General features: G+C 37.5%; 1 protein-coding gene across 1 annotated transcript in view; it reads left to right on the forward strand.

Moving 5' to 3' along the window:
- The first annotated feature begins 3662 nt into the window (after positions 1-3662).
- Positions 3663-25750, forward strand: part of LOC136886740 (uncharacterized) — a 30498-nt gene continuing 8410 nt past the window's right edge. The window contains exons 1-4 of the mRNA XM_067159543.2: positions 3663-3999; positions 10458-10559; positions 16175-16312; positions 24019-24148. Of these exons, the coding sequence (XP_067015644.2) occupies positions 3663-3999; positions 10458-10559; positions 16175-16312; positions 24019-24148 (707 nt within the window). The remainder of the gene's footprint in view (positions 4000-10457; positions 10560-16174; positions 16313-24018; positions 24149-25750) is intronic.

A 25750-nucleotide genomic window follows, 5' to 3' on the forward strand; every position in this document is an offset into this window, starting at 1 on the left:
CCAACCTAAATAATCTCGTGACCTGGATATTTTGGATTTTATCACCTTATTTTTGATTACTCACCAACGTTGCATTTTCCTTCCCTCCCTTTGGTCCTTGTTTTTTCTCTTGCGGGCCATTTCGCTGTAATTGAAACAATCTTGATGGTGCGTTTCTTTATTAGCAACCCGATTTAACAAAGAAAATTGGTTTAAAGGTTGGAAGGGTACTGTAAGAAATGTTAGGTGATCTACCCTGAACTGTAGTGGACTTAAAATACGATTTTCTAAAGGTCCATTGAACTTGTAAACAAGATGTGTTTGGTGATTGAAGTCTGCAAGCGAAGAACATTGGTTCTGGTTATGTGAAAATTTTTAAAAACTTCCAGATTCCACATGAACTCAGGAATGGTTAGGGTAAAGCGTTTGCTATGAAACTGTATGTGAAAGGTAATCTAAAGCGAACTTGGTGTAAAACATGTAGGAAAATTGAATCTTTAAACTGTTTGGAGATTGTGAATTTCAAAAGAAAAACTGTGTTGTGGCGCTGTGTAAGTTTATCGTAACCTATAACTTCCGGACCTTGAACTGTGTTCAATGAACTTAATGGTTGATTGGTGGTGAGCTATGTACATTGCCCGTTTTGGAATGCTTTAACTTCTGCATGCTATGACAATCTGAAGATGGACTTGGTACCAGTGACTTTTATTTGTTGTGGACTGAAACACTTAAAATCTAGCTTAATTTCATACACTGGACTACGTCAAGGAGTGATGTAAGAAGATATGTAACCCTTAAAGGGGGGGAGGCTGAAACCGAGGTTTCGTTTGTCTCCTTTCCACCAACGTTTTGAGTTTGCCTATTACGGTGTAGAAAACTGTGTTGTAATTTTCTTCTGCTTTCAACGGTGTTCTCACAATATTTCATGTTTATCTCTGCGAGCGCATGTGAGCTCTGATTGTTACCGCCATCTACGGCTATGTTGGGAACTACTTATCCCCTTTCTCCTTGAAGCTGCTCCGGCCAATCAGCGCTTGGTGTCAGCCATCTTGATGTAGATACTCTCTCTGGCGCGAGAGAGAGGGAAGCGAAGCGAGCAGGCAGTTGCTGCTTGGCAATCATGGCTAAAGGTCGTTGGCGTTCTGTACTCAAAGTGATGCTTTGGGATAGCATCATGGAGGGTGGATAGTAAATCGTAAGGATGTGGGGATGTGCTCCACACCCTCATAATATTTCCTTTTTTCTCAATTTGTAACCTCGTAGTGAGTGATTGTTTTTAAAATGCTGCAAAGGAATATCTCCAACTGGTAAAGTACACATGGCCGAGCCATGTATATATCATACTACTGATTGAGCAAGCAACCATCCTGTAAGTCAACCTTTGTTTTTTTTGGTATTTTCATCAGCGGTGAACTGTTCGTGTGATTTCTTCGGTGGAAACTTATTAATTATCAAAGTAGTGCGTTTCGATTATAATGATGTGGACCTTTTCATTGTTGGGTAAAATTATTGTGCTCTTCCAAAACAAAGTATCGGGTTGAAAAGACCTTGTTAATTCAGATTACCTAGTGTATAACATTTCTTGTAATGGAATTTAAGTGTTACTTGGGGTAATTTTCAAAGAAAAGCAGTGGTGTAAAATTTTTATTATTATTATTATTATTATTATCATCACACCGTAAAGATGATACTGCTGCTCTGAAATTTATTTTGGTTTTTAAAAGGTAGGGTAATACGTGGGAGATCCAGTAGGGATTATTGGTGCTATGCTGGTTTATTTTAATTTAATTTACCTTTTTTGGGGGGCTTTATACGTGTTTTGCGTATGATCTTTGCCCTTCTGGCCTCCATTGTTTTGGTCCCATTGTTGGTTCTTCCATCGGGATTGGTTCTCCCATGGTTTAACAATTGCTTTTGTTGCCGGGGTAATGGATGTTGATTTTGTAATGGAATGATGTTGGTGATGATTTTTATGTTGGGAGACTACCCTGTCTGATGTTGTTTCTGTATTTTTGACACCCCGTTGCGCATTTACTGTTTCTTGGGCACCCCAGTTGCTCTCTTTCCCTTTTCCTTCTATGTTTGTGTGGAGGGTTTCTTTCCCTTTGTAAATTATTATGAAAAGCACTTAGCATCCCATGACTGGAACTCCCACCGTATTAGTGGTACCCGTTTGTTGATGTGAAACGGATAGAGAGTAGGAAACTCTCAAGGAATAACGGTGAACCAAGAAGGTTGTATTTTCTAATTTTTAACAAGGTATCCTTTCCGAATGGAATCCACTGATAAATGATTTGGTGGTTGTTACTAAGTAAACTGGTTGAGGTGATTGTAATACTTTCTGCAGCCTATATCTTTCTTGCCGACTGGCGTTTTGTGTTTTAATTCCTTAATTTTGGTCTTTTCCTAACTCAAGGTACCATTTAATTTACTTTCATTACTTTCTTACCGTCCGGCGGTTTTTTTTAAAATGATTTTTCTTTAATTTATCTTTTGGTGTTTCTTGAGTTTAATTGTGTTTTCCTGTGGTTTTAAGTGAGGTCTGCTTCCCTTATTTTACCTAATTTAAATTAATCTTATTGAATTTTAAAGGCCTCCTTATTTTAATCCTATGTCATCTGATTTTATTTAGTTTCTGGTACCTATTTTTTTTTAAATACTACTAACTACGAGGTTGTCATTTTTTAAAATTTATTAACCTGAGTTTGATGAATTATATATATTCTTAAAAAAAAAAAAAAGGAAGTTTTGTCTTTATTTCCACGCCACATTTATTTGACACACTGTCGGTTGGTAGCTTGATCCACCGGTTTATTTCCTACCACCTGGAGGTAAGTTGGTTTTTTTCTATGTTCCTTTTGGTGTTTTCTGGGTGTGTAGTGTTTATCACGCTTCCGTTTCGTTCCTATCAACTAGATCTTTGTTCTGTGTTGTGTTTTTACTGCCAATCAGTTTAGTTGGCACCGGGTAACCTAACTGGTGGGGCAACACGGTATATTTTTTTAAGGTGTATATAGAGTCTATTGTATATCTTTCTTTTTTCTGTGTGTGTGTGTCAAGAATGTGTACATAGAGTCGACTGTCAACTGTAGCATCATATGCTAAATAATAAAATAATAAGAAACAATAAGTATCTCCAGCTTACTGCCAATGTAGTTGTGGAGAACATATAATATGAATATTTAAAAAAATGACCATTCATTGTAAAGCCATAACTACAAAAGGCAGTCTGTCTTTCAAGCCAATAACTCACTGGGACAATACTCAGAAAAAATAAATAAAACTCTATGTTATGTCAGACAATTAATAGAGAAAATCCAAATATCCACTTTGGGAAACAATACTTGATTGAAATACATACTCAGAGTAAGTGTATGGAACTGATGACCGGGATCTGTATCAGTCCTAACTGAGTGAGAGGACCAAATATTTTACTAACTTGTAGATCAGATTCTTATTGTTGTTTTGGTGTTATCAGCAATTTATAAACACCCTGTAGCAAGGAAATTCCTCTGCATCCTTCACTCACCTATTGACTGGCATAACAAAGAAACCTTATTAATGTTAAAGAAAGAAAAACTGGTTTGGATGGCTGAGTACCAAAATACATTCTTATAACTCTGCGACAAGACAGGCGGGACCTCAGTTTTGTTATAACATCAGCCTTGGCAACATCTCCAGATATGAGAGGAATTGTAGTTGTTTGCCTTCTGGTGATATACCCGAGGTATATGAACACAGAAAACACAGATGAAGTAATTCTATCTACTATCAGTGACATCATATCTCAACTGAACAGTTCTGTCCCAGAGAATTATCAAGACACGACTATACATCAGACGGATCACAATGAGAAGGAAAACTTGAGAATCACAAAGTCTGTCCCTTCAATTAATGAGAGCAGTGAAGAGGCAACAGGCAAGAACTTGGAGAGTTCTGGCAACAGCAGTAAGAAAGGTGAACGGAGAAGTCGGCAGATATTTCAGCCCGTTGTTGGAGTCCCACTACTGTGGAGGAATGGTAAAGTACAAATCTCTCATACATACAATAGTTAAATGTTTCAGAAGTTCATCCAGTGAAAACAAATGATTTTGAAATTCATAAATGTTTTGTATGGGAAATATATCAGCAAATGATATAATACTCAGTCCTTTGCATGTTATAAATTGCATTCCATATTGACTGATATCACTTTACAAATTATACAGTCTTATATTGTCCTCCTTTTCAATACAAAAACCATCTATATTAGATGTAATAATATCTATATATCCTGTATCCAGTATATATATATATATATATATATATATATAAATAATAAGTATCTCTAGCTTACTGCCAATGTAATTATGGAGAACATATAATATGAATATTATGTATATATATTTGTTAAAGGTGTATATAGAGTCAATTGTATATTTTTTTCTGTGTGTGTGTTAAGTATGTGTACATAGAGTCGATTGTCGACTGTAGCATCATATGCTATCTATATTAGCCTATCTAAAAGGCTATCCTCAGTAGAAGCTCAAATATCACATTTATAGAAACAAATAAAAACACACAAAAAAAAAGTGTGTGGAATTAAAAGACAATGATCATAAACATATTAAAAAGATACAAACATGTTGAGGTAGAAAGAATTCCACTCGTCTAAAAACTCATTTGATTGGCATAAAAACTTGCTAATCCTATTAAATATGAAAATCTGTGTTTCGCAGCGTAGTGAGACCGCCATTAAGAGGATAATGAGTGTGCATCATCTGCAATCAGAAAAAAGGAATGAATGGATGAAACAAACAAACCCAAAAATATCACGTGAAAAGAAAAGGCTCAATTAACTTACTCATTAGAAGGCTGTCATCTCGAGTGATACGACCTTGTTGGTCTTTAGATAGGCTGAAACATGTATCTCATCTAACATAGATGGTTTCTTCGTTTTGAAAAGGAGGGTAATATAAGACTTTTTTTTACTTTTTAAGGTGATACTCAGTCCTTATATATGTAAATGCTGTGTTGGCAATGTAGTTTCTTCTAAGGGCAGCATTTTTGTTCCCCGCCCCCCAAACCCTATTGCACAACAGCCCCAAGGGGCCATGGCCTACCAAGCAACCGCTGCTCAGCCCGAAGGCCTGCAGATTACAAGGTGTCATGTGGTCAGCACAACGGATCCTCTCGGCCGTTATTCTTGGGTTTCTAGACTGGGGCCGCTATCTCACCGTCAGATAGCTCCTCAATTGTAATCACTTAGGCTGAGTGGACCTCGAATCAGCCCTCAGATCCAGGTAAAAATCCTTGACCTGGCCAGGAATCGAACCCGGGGCCTCTGGGTAAGAGGCAAGTACGCTACCCCTACACCGTGGGGCTGGCTATTTTCTATTTGCATTGTTTATTTATCTAATTTGATCCGAAGTAGGTTTGCCAAAGAGGCATAGCATAACTAACGATATACTTGTTTTAAAAAATATAATTATGCCTCAAGTTCATACTAATAAAAGGCTAATGATTACTAGGCAGTGGTTTCATATGCACTAAAAATAACTATAAATTTCCTGTTGAAAACTGAAAAAAAATATGCATTACATGTTTAAATACACGTAAATATTCATAACCTTTATTGTTTTCACTTTACAAAAGAAGAGTTTTTATTACGTCCTTCTATTTGATACATCTATCCACCTTTTGATGGAGTGATTTTAATCAAACATGTTTCAGCACATTTGAGCCATATTCAGTGAAAACATGTTAAAAACTTTATGAATTTAACATTAATTCATAGATATTTTAGATTTTTGTAACAAAAATATATACAAATGTACTAATTATTATTGCTACATTAAATATAACTATTAATTATCTGCCATGTATTGCCAAAATAGTGGACAACATATATTATAGACATAATACAGGCTTTTGGGGTTATGCCGTGTCAAGAAAATAAGGTGAAATTCTTTACGTTTTGCAAAGAACTGTGCTCTGCATCATCAGAAGAAAATCTCATGGACAGATTGTTTAAGAAGCTTTTCTAGTGGACAGTCGAGATTTCCTTCTGATGATGCAGAGCACAGTTCTTTGCAAAACGTAAAGAATTTCACCTTATTTTCTTGACACGGCATGAGCCCAAAAGTCTATGTCATGTCTAGAAGTACGGGCCGGGAAACCGTCAATGGCAGCATATATTATATTAGGAATATTAAATATTTTTACCATTAATTGTAAAGCCATAAGTATAAAGGGTAGTTCCTCCCTTGAGCTAATAGCTCATTGATAAAATAAATAAATAAATAAATAAATAAATAAATAAATAAATAAATAAATAAAACTATATTTAGTTGTTAGACAATTAATAGAGAAAATCCAAATATCCCCTTTTGGGAATCAATACCTGATTGAGATACGTGCTCAGTACTCAGTGTAAGTGATGAGCTGATGACCATGATCTATATCAGTGAAAAAATGTTAAAAATTACATGAATTTAACATCATTTCATACTGATAAAAGGTTAGTGATAACTAAAAATATCCTGTTAAAAACTTAACGAAAAATGTACATAAATTCATATAGTTTTTAACATTTCTTCACTGCCAAAAAATGTTTGATTAAAATCACTCCATCAAAAGATCGGTACATGTATTGAATAGAAGGGCATAATTTAAAAAAATTATTTTGTTAAGTAAAAATCATCAATATAGAATGATATTAATATCTTGTAACTCCATTGTTTTGTTAATTTGTACTAAACTGTGGACCTAAATATATAAATAGAGAACTGTCAATTATTTTCAATCTGAGACAGTTATGATAGATTGGGAAATAAGTTTATTAATTTCTGTTGGAGTTATAATAAATTATAATTTTTTTTCAAAATTCTCAGAGAACAAACTTCTTCTGTTACCCAAAAGAAAGTTTTTAAATGACAATAAGGCTCTTTCATCATTCTGGCATGTTTTGGGACAATATTTAAGCAGTGGAATTTGTGATATCTATCACCCGAAATTAGTTTCCCTCTCGCCCCCTTTGAGAACACCATAGATATCAGAAAATAATTTTAGTCCTGGATTTCCATCCTCTACTTTATTAATTTACTCTTCTACTACCTTTTCCACATCACCTGGTTCTCTATTCCTGGCAAATAAATAATCTTTCTCTAAAGGAGCAGCATACAGCGGCAATCCTCTCACTGCTAGACCAGCTGTAGTGGATGACAGTTTCCCAAAATATGTTCAATCAGTCAATTACCTGGCAGTTGGCAGATTCTCTGTCTATAGTTTACCTAGTCTTTCCTTAAATAATTTCAATGAAGTTGGATATTTATTGAACATTTCTCTTAGTAAATTATTCCAGTCGCAAACTCCTCTTCCTGCAAACAAATATTTGCCCCTAATTTGTCCTCTGAATTCCAAAATGTATCTTCATATTGTGATCTTTCCTACTTTTAGAAACACACTCAGCGTTATTCATCTACTAACATCATTGTGTGCCACCTCTCCACTGACAGCTCAGAACATACCACTTAGCCGAGCAGCTCGCCACCTTTCTCCCAAGTCTTTCCAGCCCAAAGCTGACAAAATTTCTGTAACACTACTCTTTTGCCGGAAATCACCCGGAACAAATTGTGATGCTTTTCTTTGGATGTTTTCCAGTTCTTGAATCAATTAGTCCTGGCGTGGGTCCCATACACTGGAACTCTACTCTAATTGGGGTCGTACCAGAGTCTACACGATCTCTCATTTACATTGTTACTTCAAATGCTAAATACTCTTGTAACTACATGAAGAAGAGACCTTTATTTACAATCCTGTTAATGTAATTATCCCAATGAAGACCATTCCTTATATTTACATCTGGGCACTTGCAGTAATCTCCATGATGTACTTTCATCCCAACAACACAGTAATTAAAGCTGAGGGACTTTTCCTCTTTGTGAAACTCACAACTTGACTTTTCACCCTGTTTACCATCTCACAGCATCATCGAGGTCTTTTTTTCAGATGCTCATAATCCTGTCACTTACTTATTACTCTATACAGTATAACATCTTCCGCAAAAAGCCTTATCTCTGATTCCAGATCTTTACTCATATCATTTATATGTATAAATGAAAACATAAAGGACTGATAATACTGCCTTGAGGAATTCCCCTTTTAATGATTACAGGATCAGATAGTGCCTCACTCTTCTTCTCAGAGTTCTCTTATCTAGAAATGTAACTACCCGTTGTATTGTCACTCTTTTATCTGGTCCAGTTGCCCTCATTTTTTTTCAGTAGTCTCCCATGATCTACCCTATCAAATGCCTTAGATAGTTCAATAGCGATGCAGTTCCTTTGACCTCCTGAATCTAAAATATCTGCTACATCTTGCTGGAATCCTACAAGTTGAGCTTCAGTGGAATAACAATTCCTAAACCCAAACTGCCTTGTATCAAAACAGTTAGTAATTTTTGCAAACATATCTAATAAAATCAGAAAGAAAGATTTCCCATAGCTTACATGGAACATGTCAAACTGACTGGCCTGTAATAATCGGCTTTATCTTTATCACCCTTCCCTTTGTACACAGGGGCTACTATAGCAACTCTCCATTCATTCGGTATAGCTCATTCATGCAAAGAGTAATCAAATGGTAATATTTCCCGACTAATCGCTTTTAGTATAGCCCCAGGAATCTTAACAAACCCAGCTGCTTTTCTAGTTTTCATCATTCATATCTTAATAGCATATCTTTGTTGTCGTAAGTAAATTTCAATACTTCGTTTATATTAGTCACCTTATCTTACTCAACATTATCTTTGTAACCAACAATCTTTACAAACTGCTAACTGAATACTTCTACTATCTGTAAATCCTCACTTATCCTTGTGCGCTGATGGTGGTGATTACATCCTTTATTAACATAATCAGGGAGAAAAATGGAAGATGTCCAATAAAGGTATCGGTGAAAGAAGGTGGAGGACTCCCTACGCCTCATAAACCTAATACCTGACAGAAAAACTCTCGACTGTGATGGACATAATTTCAATGAAGGTCCCTTAAAGGATGTTCCACCTAATCAACACTACATCAGTTGCATTAAACAACCTATTTTATTATTTCAGGACTAGTTTGGTCCCTATTTAGGACCATCTTCAGCTAACATAACAAGTTAGCATAATAGGAAAAAGAGGGATTGCTTTCAACAATAATGGAATAAGCCTCCTGTTAGAGCAGAGAACTGATGATGATGATGATATCTTTTTATTTATTTATTTATTTTTTTGCTATTTGCTTTACATCGCACCGACACAGATAAGTCTTATGGCGACAATGGGATAGGAAAGGCCTAGGAATGGGAAGGAAGCGGCCGTGGCCTTAATTAAGGTACAACCCCGGCATTTGCCTGGTGTGAAAATGGGAAATCACGGAAAACCATCTTCAGGGCTGCCGGCAGTGGGGTTCAAACCCACTGTCTCCTGATTACTGATTACTAGCCACACTTAAGCGACTGCAGCTGTCGAGCTCGGTGATGATGATTTTGTCTTAAAAATGGAAAACTTTGTTTTGAGGACTGTACAGAAATGTACTGTATTGACAAGAAGACAATAAGGCAGGGCATCTCAAACGCCCAAAATCTCACGCGTGCAAACAGTGGCGCAGAGTTCCTGTGTACAGTGCATCGGTCCCGCTCGGCTCAGACCAACGCTTCGTCTCTGGGCTATTCGGCTAAGCTCGGTTCAACTCGGCTCAATTCAGCTTGGATTTGGAGCGCTATGGAGCAAGTGAGGAAGAGGGAGACAGGGGGAGCGAGCGACACAGGCGTGAGGAAAGAGAGAGACAGCGCTATTGCTCCAAATCAAGGAGTGGGGATCTGCACTCTGGTCAGCCAAGCAAAGTCATCTTTTGCACCGTGCACAGCGCCTGCACCAGGCGCATGCACCTTGAGAGGCCCTGCAAAAAGGGTTGCCTGCTAGCTATTCCATACCTTTAGCTAAAAGCAGATGAATACAGTGTCATAAATTTTAGCTGACTAATGGGTCCTAATTTCAGTTACGATGATCAATCCTACAGTAACAGTAACTTCATTTTTCTCTTTACTCACTTGTCTGTTGTTTTATAGTTGTTTAAATAGAAGAAGTATTACAGAATGCATTTTAAAAATTTACAGCTAGATTGTGCAATCTCCCTCCCAAGAAAGGATTCTCCTCAGATGCGGACAAATTGTTCCATCTCTTTGACGTCTGTAAATGAGACGTTTCACTGTAGACTTTCCTGTTAATTTGAAATCCATAACAAGAGATGTGGCTCTGTGCACTGCGTAAGAATTGAACCATGGGTGCCTGGGTAACTCAGCTATCAAAACCCCTGGGCCACAGTAGATGTCAGTGCACTCTTCAAATCATAGTAAATGCTAGGATTGTTCTACATCCACTAACAAGCTTGTGCTACAAAATTTCTACATGCGGTACTACTTCATCATATGAAGTTTTTGCATGATTTTTTCAGCTCTGTCGCCTCAACTGAGAATACTGGTGACTCCTTCACACAAAGCTGTACAAGGGAAGCAGAATAAAACTACAGGACCTGGAGAACAAACCAAATTATTTGGTAAGTCAAGAATAATAATTATTATTTCCTACCTTTGTAAGAAATGTGATAGACTAATAGCTGTGATGGCCACTAACCATGCATCTGAAAGATGTAAGAGTGAAGGCTTGTTCATTCTTAAACTTGGCCTGCTGGAGTGGAGACACGATGATGATGATGATGATGATGATGATGATGATGATGATGATGATGATGATGATGATGGTATGTTAAAAAACATTCCTCTCCACACGGGATGATCAGAAACAATGTGAACCAGGTATATGAGTGTTAGAGCGTTGTCCATACCAATAAATAATTTGAAAAAAAAAATTGATATCTCACGCCATTATCATTGTATCAGCTGCTGGAGTTCCAGCTCCTTGGCTGAATGGTCAGCATGCTGGCGTTTGTTTCAGGGTTTGATTCCCAGCCAGGTCGAGGATTTTATCCTTCATCGGTTGATTCCGATAGCTCAGGGGCTGGGTATGTGTTGCATCTTCATCATTAGAATTCATCATAGGCCTCATATACGCGCAGGTCGCCTATATGTCGTCAACTCGAAAGACCTGTACCAGGCCACTTACAGTAAGTTACCCAAGCAGATTCCTGCGCTGATGAATTCAAATGGACTTTGCAAGGCGGTGTTGCTAAATCTGCAAGTGCCGCGAGTCCAAGTGCACTTGACACATGCCATATGGCTACTAGACGAACATTTCCAAAAATGACTGATTGCCTAGCTGCTATCAAAAACAAACACACCATGGGTTTCAGCCGGTTTAACCGTAGTGTACTTGCCATGGGGCGTTCCTGTCAGCTCTGAGGTCTGTGTTTAAATTCCTTCCCTGCTGAAGTTTTTCTTTGATTGGAGCTCTCCAGCTCTTCTACTGTGTATGGTAGGACTCAAAAATATCACAGCAGCAACAACATATGAGACATTGCCTGGGAGGAAATAAGCACGGCTCTGAATCAAATACAGTACATTAGAATATTTAATTTTGTGGTAGATTATACCCATTTATTTTATAATAGTTGGTAACCTTATTACAAAATTATGTTATCATGCTGGAGTCCATGTATATCAGTATGATAACTGTCCGGCTCCATGGCTAAATGGTTAGTGGGGTCCTGGGTTCAATTCCCATCCGGGTCAGGGGTTTCGACCTTCATTAGTTAATTCCAGTGACTCGAGGGCTGGGTGTGTGTCATCTTCAGCATTAGAATTCATCACAGGTAGGACCTTATCCTCGTCTATATGGCATCAGTTCGAAAGACCAGCACCAGGACTCTTTGGAGACCAAACGTCATTATTGGTATGGTAATTTACATGACTTGGGATGTATCTCTTCAAGCATTTATTTGAACTTTCAGTAGGCTCATTCTAGAGTACCAATACTGTCGAAACTTGGCAGCATCACATAATAAATCATCCTCCTCCTTACTCCTTAAGCAGCTCCTGCCCAGTCGGGGCATTTATGGCAATTCTCCACCTTCCTCTCTCCTTCCACCATTCCTCTTCCATCATTTTGTCCCACTCCAGTTTTCTTCTTCTTGCATTCCTCTTTATTGAATCGATTCACCTTGTTCTAGGTCACCACTGGGCAAGTTGGCCGTGCGGTTAGGGGTACACGGCTGTGAGCTTTCATCCAGGAGATAGTGGGTTCAAATCCCACTGTCGGCAGTCCTGAAGATGGTTTTCTGTGGTTTCCCATTTTCACACCAGGCAAATGCTGGGGCTGTACCTTGATTAAGGCCATGGCCGCTTCCTTCCAACTCCTTGGCCTTTCCTATCCCATCATCGCCATAAGAGCTATCTCGGTCGGTGCGACGTAAAGCCAATAGCAAAAAGTTCTCGGTTTCCCTCTTACTCTCTTTCCCTCAAACTTTATCTCGATCTTCTGTTTTGGTATTCCATCACGTAATAAATATTCAAATAAATTTATGTATTCATATCCTGACAGAATACACATCCTAAATACTTGAATTGATCCAGCTGTTCCAGTTTTGTATTCCCTAGGTGACATCACTTTAGTCTTGGAAACACTAATTTTCATATCAAACTTGTTGCATCTCTTTTCAAGCTTGAAGATAGTAGATGACAGGCTTTCAGTAAATGACACATGTAAACTATAATAATAAGAGTAAAACAACCCTGCCTTGTGTAACCCCCGTAACTACTTTGAACCAAGAACTCATTGTATAAATGCTTTTGATTGCCAGTAATATACTACCCCTGACAATGTAATCCATCAAAATGGCCAGCACCTTTTCCCTTGGTGCTCTGCCATATGCAGATCTATGAAATTTAACTGCCTACTGCTCTCATGGCATTTTTCAGTAACTTAGCACACACTACAAATCTGATCCTCACAGCCCCTCCATGGTGTGAAACCGCATTGCTTTTCATCCTATTTACTCTCCGTTATTCACTGCATTCTGTTTCCTAAAATGCATCGGAGTTCCGTGCAAAGTTTACTAATCACTTAAACTTCTGATTACTATTGTTGCTACCCTTCCCATTACCTTGCTCCTTCTTTTCCTTAGGACGCTCTCTCCCTATGAAGACTGCCGATCCAATTGATTATGATTACTTATGAAACACCTGCTCAGTTTTATGATATTATCAATAAAAAGTTTCACCTTCACAATAGGCCTACTCAAAAACTTTAATCTCTAAAACAAAGTTAAAGGAACAGGTTTCGTTCCTTTTGATGACATCTTCAGCTTTGGAAAGAACAAAAGTTAAATGGCAAAATAAAAGCATATTTAAAATGTTATTACATATGTCTTCAATAAACATAAAGCTATAAGGTCTGTTCAATGTTGAATGATGCTAAATTGCACACAAAGATTCAACAATGAACAGACCTTATAAATTTAAGTTTACCAGGTGAGTTGGCCATGCTGTTAGGGGCGCACAGCTGTGAGCTTGCGTCCGGGAGGCAGTGGGTCCGAACTCCACTGTCGGAGCCCTGAAGATGGTTTTCCAGGGTTTCCCATTTTCACAGCAGGCAAATGCTGGGGCTGTATCTTAATTAAGGCCACGGCCGCTTCCTTCCCATTCCTAGCCCTTTCCTGTCCCATCATCGACATAAGACCTATCTGTGTCCGAGCAACGTAAAGCAAAAAATTGTAGATTTAAGTTTATTGAAGACGTGCGTAATAAAATATTAAATATGCTTTTATCTTTGCCATTTAACTTTTGTTCTTCCCAAGACTGAAGATGTTCTCAAGAGGAACAAAACCTGTTCCTTTAACTTTGTTTTAAAGATTAAATTTTTTTAGTACCGGTATTGTAAAGCTGGAACTTTTTGTTGATAATATCATAAAACTGTTTAAAGTTGACAATACGGGCTAAATATGACTTATATAAACAGCAAACCCTAAGGCCTTCGATACTTGGACAAGAGGTCACAGCTGCTCGAGAGATTTCAATACAAGTTCATCCATACCAGCAGCGCAGGACTTTAAGCTGGGAATTTCTCCGTATCCCCACAGATCATTGTCCTTCAATTCCCCCCTCTCATGATCTGCCCGATATATAAGAGCTTTCACTCGTTGATAGTTGTTACAAGCTCTTTCTTTCTTATTTAACAAGTTGAGGACTTCCTCATTGGTCTCCTTTTCTACCCAGAATATTCAAAGCATTCTTCTATACATTTCAAAAGCTCCAGTCTGCCTCTCCAACAAAGGGTTCAGCATCCAGCCTTCAAAACTATAGGTAAAGACAGGGAAAACTTAGCATTGCAACATCCAAACTCAGAGTTGAAGGTGAATAGGATTCTCATAGTGTTGAACAAATTTATGGCCTGCCCAGTTCTGGATAAGATTTCAAGTCGCAACATACACGAGAGTAATGACTAGAGTTCAGAAATTCATGACCTAAAGAAGTACAAAATATCCAAGCAAATATGCCCTAAAAGAAGGTAAAATATGACTTAAACATTTCAGAGATAGCTAGCAAGTATTAGTATCAACAAACATGTCAAAAAGTGAAAAGCAATAATAGAGCAGACACATTTAATCATACAAACTGACAGAGCTACAGTACATATGTTAAAAATGTATACATTCATTCAGGAGCATAGCCCTTCGACACAGTTCTCACTCTGTTTTCAAAAAAATAACAAAAAATGTATTAGCATGCTTTTTGGTATTTGTCGGCATATGTTCGTACAGCATCGCTTTCTTGACATCATGTCTTCTAAACATGCTACCTATTTGTTTCTGGAAAAGAAATTAAAATACATCTACTACAGTATTTGAAATCCTGTGTTTGAAACTTGATGCAGATAACATGTACCTTGTTAAAACAACGCCTAAATTTAAACAAAAATGCTGAAAATATAACCAAATATTACCTTATATCAGTAAAATGAGCAAAATATGCAACATAAAATTGCTTTTAACAGCATCAGGAACCCATTATTAAAAGTTATTTTTCAGGTTTTGGGTAAAATGTCCTCGGGAACCTCCGAACCTCAGTAATGACTAGAGCGTGGATTATACGTAATGTTGGCGAATCGTACTAAAAGGACCATTATTCCAGAAGTTTAAAGTTACATATTTTTTATATATTTCTATGCGTAAAAAAATATTTTGATAAATATTACATATTATAAATATTTTGCGGGAATAAAACGCATTTGAAAGAAAACACAATTATTCTTTTACTGATTTTACATCTAAATAAGTTTTTTAATTAAACACTTAAAAATAGTTAAAAAAAGCCTGCATGTCTCTAACATCTACACTTAATGAGATAATTTAAAGTGAGGTATTGTGTCAAATAATCATGTCCCTTAACTATGTTGACGGTGCAAGTCGGGTGTATCGAGCTGTGTCTAGCAATCTTCCCTTGCACAAACTTTGTCACATTCTTCTCCTCTCAGATTTATGACTTTTCTTTTGTGATCCCTTCTTCAGTCCCCGGTTTAATGTCACATGTCAAAAGCGCCTTTTCTCTCTCTTTCTTTCTTTCTTTCTTTCTTTCTTTCTTTCTTTCTTTCTTCTTTGGTTATTGCCCATGCTTCACTTCCATAAAGGGCTACACTCCATTCAAAAGTCTTCAGAAACATTTTTGTAATAAACATATTTGTGTTTGATGAGATCAAATTTCTTCTCTCTCTTAATAAGGACCATCGTTGCTTGAGCAAGACTTCAATTAAATATTTCTTTGCCGGGCAATTTGAAATACACACCAGTGACTTCATGTGAAGTTGAAATGTCTTTTCCTATATATAACAACATCCTAACAGACATAAGGCATTCGATGACCACAGAAAATTTGGAAAACTATTTAGTTATTAATTGTGCCTCCAAATGAAATTTAGAGGTTGAATAACATCTGCACTTTTAACTTTTTTCAGTTTTGTTTCCTTTTCTGTGTACAAGAATACATCAGATAAAGCTTAGATATTAAGTTATATATTTATTACATATGTGTGTACATATTTCTCATTTTTATCTTACATATATTCCGGGCTCGAGTAATGACCAAGAAATCCCTAGTCATTAACTGAAGCACCAATAACGACCTGTCTGTAATGCAAAGGGTTCATGCAGTTGCCAGTAATCAGAAGAGTCTGTTATGTACTGTAAATTAAAGCATAGATGTTATTATTTTCTATTTTCAGAAAATCAATACTACGACACTTCCAACAGAATTGTGACCTGCTATCCAAGTAATCGAAGGCCTTACGAGGGGTTTGCTTGTGATGAAGAAAACTGCGTCCCCCTCGAGTGGGTCTGCGATGGTGAACGTGACTGTGACAGTGAGTATATTCTTGATATGGGGATTCTGAATAAGAAAAGATTAAGAATCATACTCTTAATGAATAAGTAATGGAAATAGATAAACAAATTATCCTTTTGATAAAGCTGCTCAAATACGTCAGTCTCGTGTTGGTAGATTTACTGGCACGTAAAAGAACTTCTGTGGCACAAAATTCTGACATCTCGCCACCTCCGAAAACCTAGGCTTACTTTCAAAACCACCCTTTACATTGCAAGATCCATTTAAATTCTTTAAACGCTTAAAGGTGTCAACAGCACTTACATCTTGGGTTTGATGCCTTTGGGTATTTTTGAAATTCAAAATCTGTTCATAAGTTGGGTTAGCTGGCAATAGGTGTCTGGTTATCTGTAATCACTTCTGCTAATCTGTTGGTGAGTTTTGAATATTTGAGTATTGTTTGTCTTTTCAGAGATTCTCTGACTAGCTTAAATTGAATGGTGAATAGCAGCAGTGTGCAGGAATATGGCAGCCATGTGTTCTGTACGATGCAGACTCTTGCATGATCCTTGCATCGACTCTCCAGATGTTAACTACCTCATTGTGCTCGCCTGCAGTATTTCGTTCTTGAAATTCACCATTTCAAGTAAATAACAATAACAATAACAATAATAATAATAATAATAATAATAATAATAATAATAATAATAATAATAATAATAATAATAAATGCCTATATGTGAGTGAATGTCTGGTACTTAATTACAACCTGAGTAAATTAGAAGTAAGTTAAAGAAAAATTATACGGAAAATATTTGGCCCGCTAAGAACAACAGAACTCTGGAAATCAGGAAGTAATAATGAAATATATCAGAACATAGAAAACATAACAGATACAATGTGGAAGAGGCGATTGATATTTTTTTGGACATTTATACAGAATGGATGACAACAGGTTAACCAAATATCTTCAAATATCTTTGGAACAAGAAGTCAACAACAATGTGGATTCATGAAGTCAAGGAAGATTTTGAAAAAAACAACATAAGGGAAGAAGAATCAACAGAGAAAGAGGGTTTTAGAAAAAAATATTAAAAATGGAAGGATTCCAAGGGCACAAGGGAAAGAAAACAGGCTCAAAATGGTCCGAGAAGAGGAAAAGGAGCCATAGTGAGCAGATGAAGTATTGAGCAGGAAGAAGGAACAACGAAGGATGAAGCATTGAAATTATCTCATGGTCCTTAGAAGACCCTAACAGAGAAAGAATAACAAAAATAATCTTATTATTATTATTGAACCAAGAAATGCGTATCATTACATGGTGCATCTGACCAACTAACACACATTGGCTTCCCACCCTAAGCCACATACCACTTCCACCCTAAGAAGATTACAGTCACTGCTTAACTTATGGAAGAAAATAGAAAACAATCCTCACCTCCCTATTCATTCTGACATAGCAGCTTCTCCACCTTAACGACTGAAATCCAGACACCCTTCTTGGCGTACTGCGATGAATCTACAGGACACCTCCTTTAATGTATCGGGTGCCTGGAAAGAACAATGGCAACAGCAATCCTCATTATCACATTATCACATCATTAAGAACCCCTGCAATTGCCCAGATGGATTTTCCCTTCCCAGATGGCAGTGGAGGATGCTAAACCGAATTAGGACCGGCCAAGGTAGATGTGGAGCCACTCTCTTCAAATGGGGACGGAAGACATCACCGCAATGCGATTGCAGAGAAGAGGAGCAGACAGTGGATCACATTGCATTTGAGTGTCCTTTGCATGTTTGTAGAGGTTCTATACAGCACTTATACTGTGTCTCAAGCGAAGCTCTTTTCTGGCTCTGAACTTTTGATGTGAAACTTTAGTTATGAACTTGAGATGGTTGTTGTGCATGTTGTATATAATATTGTATTCATCATATGCTAAATAAATAAATTAGTTTTATGTCCAACTAACTAATTTTTCGATGGTTTTTGGAGATGCCAAGATGCCAGAATTTTGTCCTGGGGAAGTTCTTTTAAGTGTCAGTAAATCTACCGACACAAGGCTGACGTATTTGAGCACCTTCAAATACCACCGGACTGAGCCAGGATCAAACCTGCCAAGTTGGGGTCAGAAGGTCAGTGTCTCAACCGTCTAAGCCACTCAGCCCAGCATTTCATGTACATTTCTCTACAAATACATGTATCCTGTTTTATATCAGCGAGTGCTGAGAAACAATTGGGAGTACCATAAACATGAGTTGGACTCGAAAGACACTTAATTCTGTAACTGAAATGAAGTAGCAGAATATTTATTATAAGATAGTGCAAGTGATGCAACTGTAATGGGTATATTTACCCTTGATGGAATGCTTGACTTCTTCCCTCATTTGTCATCATCCATGCATCTTCATTTTCTATAATGGTCTCCCCGTAACATTGCTTTCTTTCGACTGCCTGCCACTCTCAACTGATGTGTCTCTTCCAATGCTGACCTGTCATTGTGTTTATCCTATTTTATATTCTTATTTTTCTATATAGCTTGCTTTTGAACCCCTCAACTGGCTGAAGTTTCCTAGCGCCAGTAGGTAATTATTCCGCACAAATGGGATTTGTTTGATCACGCATAGTTAGCTTGTAGCAGATGTAATCATCCAACAGAGGATGCAATTTAATTGAGTTACAGTATTTAAATTAACTTTATTAATTCTAAAAATTAATTAAGTTTTATTTAAAATTAATAAATATTTAAATAATAAGTTGCAATAATGTAATAATAGTTTACTATTATCATCATCATTTTAATATTCAAAAGAAGAAAGTTATCTAAAATATGTACAAATGTCAAACCACTGTGATGATAGAGGAATATGATAGAGAAGCAGTTATCTATAAATGAATGGGGCAGCATCACAATTTATCTAGGTTTCTTCAAAAGTCTTTTGCAGTTGACCATTCCACTTGAATCAAAGCAAAATCGAGTTTATGCTGTAAAGCAGTCAAAGGACAAGTGCAAGCTTTGGAATTGCAAGGTGATGTCATCAAGTCAGTTACTTGAGGCAGATTTTACAACAGCATGGAAAAAATCAGACACCCCACTGGAATTCGACTTGACCGACGCAATGGTAAAGCGCAACTGGACTGAACCAAACAACGATCTACGGAGTGCTCTAGTGCCTCCATGAGCCATGTTTGAAATGCATATGTAAGCTCTGCGACAGGCTTTGTGAACGATATCATTTCACCAATTGTAACAGAAGAACAAAATCTCTGATGGACTATGGCAAAGAGAATTGGGATTTATGTTATTTTATTTTTGTAACGTTTGGGTGCTATTCTTTAATAATAATGGAGATGTCATCCAAGCAGAATGGAGAAACTGGAGAGAAATGTCAGGAGTTCTCTGTGGTAGGAAGCTACTGATAAAACCTAAAGGAAAAATTTACAGGACAGTTGTGAGACCAGCTATCCTGTACGCCATTGAACGATATCAGAAGGATAGAGGTAGCTCAGGTAAGGATGTGCGGTGCCACCTGAAAGGATCTGGAAGCTGACATATGTTTTTATTAGGAATTTAATTAAGAATAAGTTTTAATTATACTTTAATTACATCTCAAGTAATTACTTGGTAAAACGTTAATCAGTGTTTTTTTTTCAAATATGCTTCTGAACAGAAGCTAAAAAGGAGACTTAAAAGATGTTTTTATCTTCTTATTGGAGGAAAAAATTTGAACAATATTTTAGTTAAGGACAAGTTATTAATCACTTTTTTTAGCATTCTTCCCCTCCCCCCCCTCACTTCCATCATCCTCCCCCAATAGTTAAGAATTTTAAGTTTCCTATCAGAAGATATCAAGGCTAATACGAGAACATATATTGTGCATACCTTTACCTTATTTACACCTAAGCTTACGTGAATGTAGCAGATGATGGCTGCGAAGCAGTCGAAACATGTACTATTAATGATTTTATAAAATTGCCAAAGGCAAATAAAGGTATCAATTAGGTGGCTAAATAATTCTTAGATTGTCATATAGATATGGACATGACGTGGATAGTTTGTAATCCACAATGACCACATACGGGGCACTCTGAAAACTATCTTTTTCTTTTTTGCTAGTGGCTTTATGTCGCACCGACACAGATAGATCTTATGGTGATGATGGGCTAGGAAAGGCCTAGGAGTTGGAAGGAAGCGGCCGTGGCCTTAATTGAGGTACAGCCTGGGGTGAAATTTTGAAACCACAGAAAACCATCTTCAGGGCTGCCGACAGTGGGTTTCAAACCAACTATCTCCCAAATGCAAGCTCACAGCTGCACGCCCCTAACCGCATGGCCAACTTGCCCAGTCTGAAAACTATCAACATCGAGGCAAAGATTGGGGTGGTTTGGCTTTCTAATATGGAGGGACAATGACTATGTTGGCCAAAACATTACATGCATGGATGTTGAAGAAGAAGCATTGAAGTGGTGGATCTGGCAAGATAACAGTAGCAGTGATTGGGAATCGGAAGTGTGGGGGCACAAAAATGTATAGGAAACAAAAATGTACAGAGGGCCTGGGAAATATAGTGAGGGGGCACAAAAATGTATAAAAAGCAAAAAGTACAGGGGGGCCTGGGAAATATAGTGTGGAGCACAAAAACGTATAGAAAACAGAAAGGTTCAGAGGGCCTGGGAAATATAGTGAGGGGGCACAAAAATGTATAAAAAACAAAAAGTACAGGGGGGCCTGGGAAATATAGTGTGGAGCACAAAAACGTATAGAAAACAGAAAGGTTCAGAGGGCCTGGGAAATATAGTGAGGGGGCACAAAAATGTATAGAAAATAACAAGTACAGGGGTGCCTGGAAGTATAGTGTGGGGGCACAAACATGTATAGAAAACAAAAAAGTGCAGGGGGTCTGGGAAATATAGTGAGGGGGCACAAAAACGTATAGAAAACAGAAAGGTTCAGAGGGCCTGGGAAATATAGTGAGGGGGCACAAAAATGTATAGAAAATAACAAGTACAGGGTGGCCTGGGAAATATAGTGAGGGGTAGACAACAGTATTGAAACAAAAAAGCACAGGGGGCCTGGGAAATATAGTGAGGAGTAGACAACAATATTGAAACAAAAATGCACAGGGGGCCTGGGAAATATAGTGAGGGGTAGACAACAAAATTGAAACAAAAAAAACTATAATGTGGTAAGTGTTTGACGCTTTCTGAGTGAATTTCAACAGAGAAGTAAAGGTTGTCAGTTTACCAAATTAACTGCAACAATAATAGTTTTTTTAAATTTATTTTTAGATTCAATACTACGCAATAAAACTTTACCAAAAGAACAATTACACATGTACACAACTAAGGTTTTATGTCATCAGATACTAATAGTTCTTCTAACATGCTGTTAAGTCAGTCTCTACTACTTGCTACGGCACTGAAAAATTGGTTGGCTGCAACAAATCACATTTTGTGCATATTTCTGCAAAGTATTCTTGTAATATTTAAAGTAATAATAATGTTATTGGCTTTACGTCCCACTAAATACTCTTTTATGGTTTCCGGAGACGATGAGATGCCAGAATTTAGTCCCACAGGAGTTCTTTTACGTGCCAGTACATCTACCGACACAAGGCTGACGTATTTGAGTACCTTGAAATACCACCGGACTGAGCCAGGATCCAACTTGCCAAATTGGGGTCAGAAGGCCAGCGCCTCAACTGTCTGAGCCACTTAGCAATTTTTAAAGTAATTAAAGGAAATATTTAGGTAATAAGACAACAGGATTTGAATAATTTGCTTTTTGTTTTTAATAATTCCTAGTTTTAAATGGCTAAAATGGAATTAAAATGTAATTTTTCTCCACAAATTGGGGGGCAGTCACTCCTCCTAATCGTCACCACTGCAAGACAAGAACCTAAATAATGAAGTAGCGTAGGACAGAGAACGAGGAACAGTAACCCTGAATAGTGCAGATAAGCTGCAGAAGAAGAAGAAGAAGAGTCCTTTGTTTTGTAGCATACGGTACTTGGTAGCACCATAACGACCCTCCCAAGTGTTGACTAGGGGGATGCCTCAGAGATTTTTAATGACTTCCATTGTTTTACTACAGCAACAGTTACTCATTAATTTAAACAAATTTATTTATTTATTTATTTATTTATTTATTTATTTATTTATTTATTTATTTATTTATTTATTTATTTATTTATTTATTTATTTATTTATTTATTTATTTATTTATTTATTTATTTATTTATTTATTTATTTAATTTTCCATACACTGCACAATTACATTTTATGAAATATGCCAACAGTATAAGAATTGTCAAGTGATTTCTTAAAATTAACAATAATCTATGCACAATGATGAACACTTTGTAAATATATACATTTTTTTTTTTTTTTTTCTATTTGCTTTACGTCGCACCAACACAGATAGGTCTTATGGCGATGATAGGATAGAAAAGGCTTAGGAATGGGAAGGAAGTGGCTGTGGCCTTAATTAAGGTACAGCCCCAGCATTTGCCTGGTATTAAATGGAAAACCATTGAAAACCATTTTCAGGGCTGCCGACAGTGGGGTTCGAATGCACTGTCTGCCAGAATTTGTAAATAAGGAAATATCTTGACATCAGAACAAGACAATAGGAAGGTGGAACGGGGTAGTGAGAGAGAGAAAAGCAAGGAGGATGAGAATTCTGCAGGTATCAGGTAAGTTAAGGGAGATCAGGAGTGGAGGGGATCTAATGAGGGTGGGATTGAGGCTCTGGTTATGGGTGACTCAATTGTCAGACGTGGAGAAATGGGAACCAGGGTAGAATGTTGGAATTAGGTTAAGGCAGATGTCAAGGAAAATACAGTAGAAGGAAGGAGGGTAAGAGAAGGTGTTAATTTTTCACATTGGTACAAATAACGTATGGCAAGCAGGGATAGCTACTAACATAGTTGGGATGTTTGGAGTCTGATTACAGTACCACAGAAGAATTTTAAGGAAACTGAGATTATCAATGATATACTAAATGGAGGGTGATTGGTGATTTAAATGAGACTATGGACTGGATATGTGGGGTAAATGGGAGTGGTATTTGTAGATCCTAATTGGTGGGTAGCAGATAAGGATCTACGCTCAGATGGTCGTCACTTGAACTGCAACAGTACATATAAATTAGAGGGTTTGTTTTGAAGAGTTAGAGAGGTACATTTAGGGAAACAGGGTGGACCAGGGAGCAGTGATGACAGTATAGGAAGTATCAAGTCAAGTAAGGATGACATAAAATTGTTAGTGTTAAACTGTAGAATTATTGTAAAGAAAGGAATGGAATTAAGAAATTTTATAGATATATTCACCGGATATTGTAATAACAATTGAATCATGGCCGAGAAGTGATATTATGGATGCAGAATTTTTCTCATGGAATTGAAGTGTTTATAGTAGAGACAGGTTAGGAACGATAATAAATAATAAGATTAATTATTAATATTTTCAAGAAACAGAATAAATATCTATGAAGGAGGTTAATTTAGTTGTGCCACTCTGCTTATGCCGAGTATTTAATTCTACATACTGTTTCAACCAAGCATTTTGATCAAACGAAATAGCATGAGGAATGTACTGTAGATGCAGGCTAAGCCATAAACACTATACCACATTTTCAATGTGTGACACGCCATTTGGAACACAATGTTGCCATGAACTATTGTTCCCACTCTGTGTTAGCGAGGTATAATTAACATATACTTAATTCTTTGTTTTTCTTGTTGCAGGTGGAGCTGATGAAGCAAACTGCCGAACAAATTTCTGTGTCAATGGTCAGTTTCGCTGTGTTGCCAGGGGGAAACACGTCTGCCTATCACCTGATCGTCTTTGTGATGGACATATTGACTGTCAAGATGGGTAAAGTTTAGACTCTGAACTTGCTATTCTACACATCCAGACATAAATTGTTCTTAAAACTGAGTTGTCACTATTGCTGTTTCCTTTAGGTGTTTCAAACAGTCTGAAATTTTGATACAATTTGCTTTACGTCGAACCGATAGGTCTTAAGGTGATGATGGGATAGGAAAGGGCTGGGGGTGGGAAGGAAGTGACTGTGACCTTAATTAAGGTACAGTCCCAACATTTTCTTGGCATAAAAATGGGAAACCACGGTAAACCATCTTCAGGGCTGCCGACAGTGGGGTTCGAAACCACTACCTTCCAATTGCAGTCTGACTGCTATGTGATCCAAACTGTGCAGCTACCTGCTCGGTCAAACAGTCTGATCATGAACCTGTAAGTGAGTGAGTGGAAGTTGATCAGTTGTAGAGTGTTGGTCTCCAGATCCCAAGATAGCAGGCAGTGCTGCCAACCCAGAAGGATGAAAAGATCGGGTGAGTTGGTCGTGTGGTTAGGGGCGCGCAGCTGTGAGCTTGCATCTGGGAGACAGTGGGTTCCAACCTCGCTGTCGGCAGCCCTGAAGATGGTTTTCCATAGTTTCTCATTTTCACACCAGGCAAATTCCGGAGCTGTACTTTAATTAATGCCACAGCCACTTCCTTCCCATTCCTAGGCCTTTCCTGTCCCATCGTCGCCATAAGAACTATTTGTATCGGTGCGACATATAGCAAGTAGTTAAAAAAAAAAAAAAAAAGCTCTATGGGTCATACAAAATTATGCTACACAAGTAATCCTCCTAATGAACTTACAAAAACAAAAAAGATACAAACACCACTTACCTTCTATGTCAAAATTGGGTATCTGTGGTGGTGGGCATAAAATCAAACTGGTTACTAGCAGCGTACATCGCAAATCACTGAGTAGCCGTCACTGATGCTGTAGCAACAGTTGTAATTGTTTCTGATAATATACTGGTTACTGTGCTATTCATTCATAATATTCTACAGTCTATGAGAAATTTATTTTACAGAAAAAGCAACACACTCTTATGTGGAAGATTTCAATCAATTTACACTTGACAGGAAGAAAACATTTGGTTTCAAGTAGCGCATACATATTTTTACTTAAATTCTTCTAGTTTCTGTTTCCTCGATTTTCTGTCCATTTCTCTGCTGTATTATTTTTTTATCTTGTGTGTGAAACACCCTGCTTCCCCAGTATCGCTCATTACAAACGTAGGCAACTGGGATCAAGATTTAAAACATTCTGATGTAATTAATAATCAGGACATAACCTCGAGCTCTATTGGCCAGATTGCTGAGGTAGCAGGCATTTTATGAAGAGAGGGAAAGAACAGTTTTTATAAGGTGATTTGAAAGAGCTAGGATCCCTTCTCTCCTACTTGATTTGGTTCGCTATTCAATTACATAGAGGTGACGTGCAGGTCGCCTACGGGAGTGAAATCAAAAGACCTGCACCTGGCAAGCCGAACATGTCCTCGGGCACTCCCGGCACTAAAAGCCATACGCCATTTCATTTTTTACATAGAGGTGCATGTTACTGTCAGCTCGTTTAGATGCTGGGGAGAAACCAACAGAGTTTTCGTCGCTAATATTCTAC

Source organism: Anabrus simplex, chromosome X, assembly GCF_040414725.1.
Source record: "Anabrus simplex isolate iqAnaSimp1 chromosome X, ASM4041472v1, whole genome shotgun sequence".
Classification (NCBI taxonomy): domain Eukaryota; kingdom Metazoa; phylum Arthropoda; class Insecta; order Orthoptera; family Tettigoniidae; genus Anabrus; species Anabrus simplex.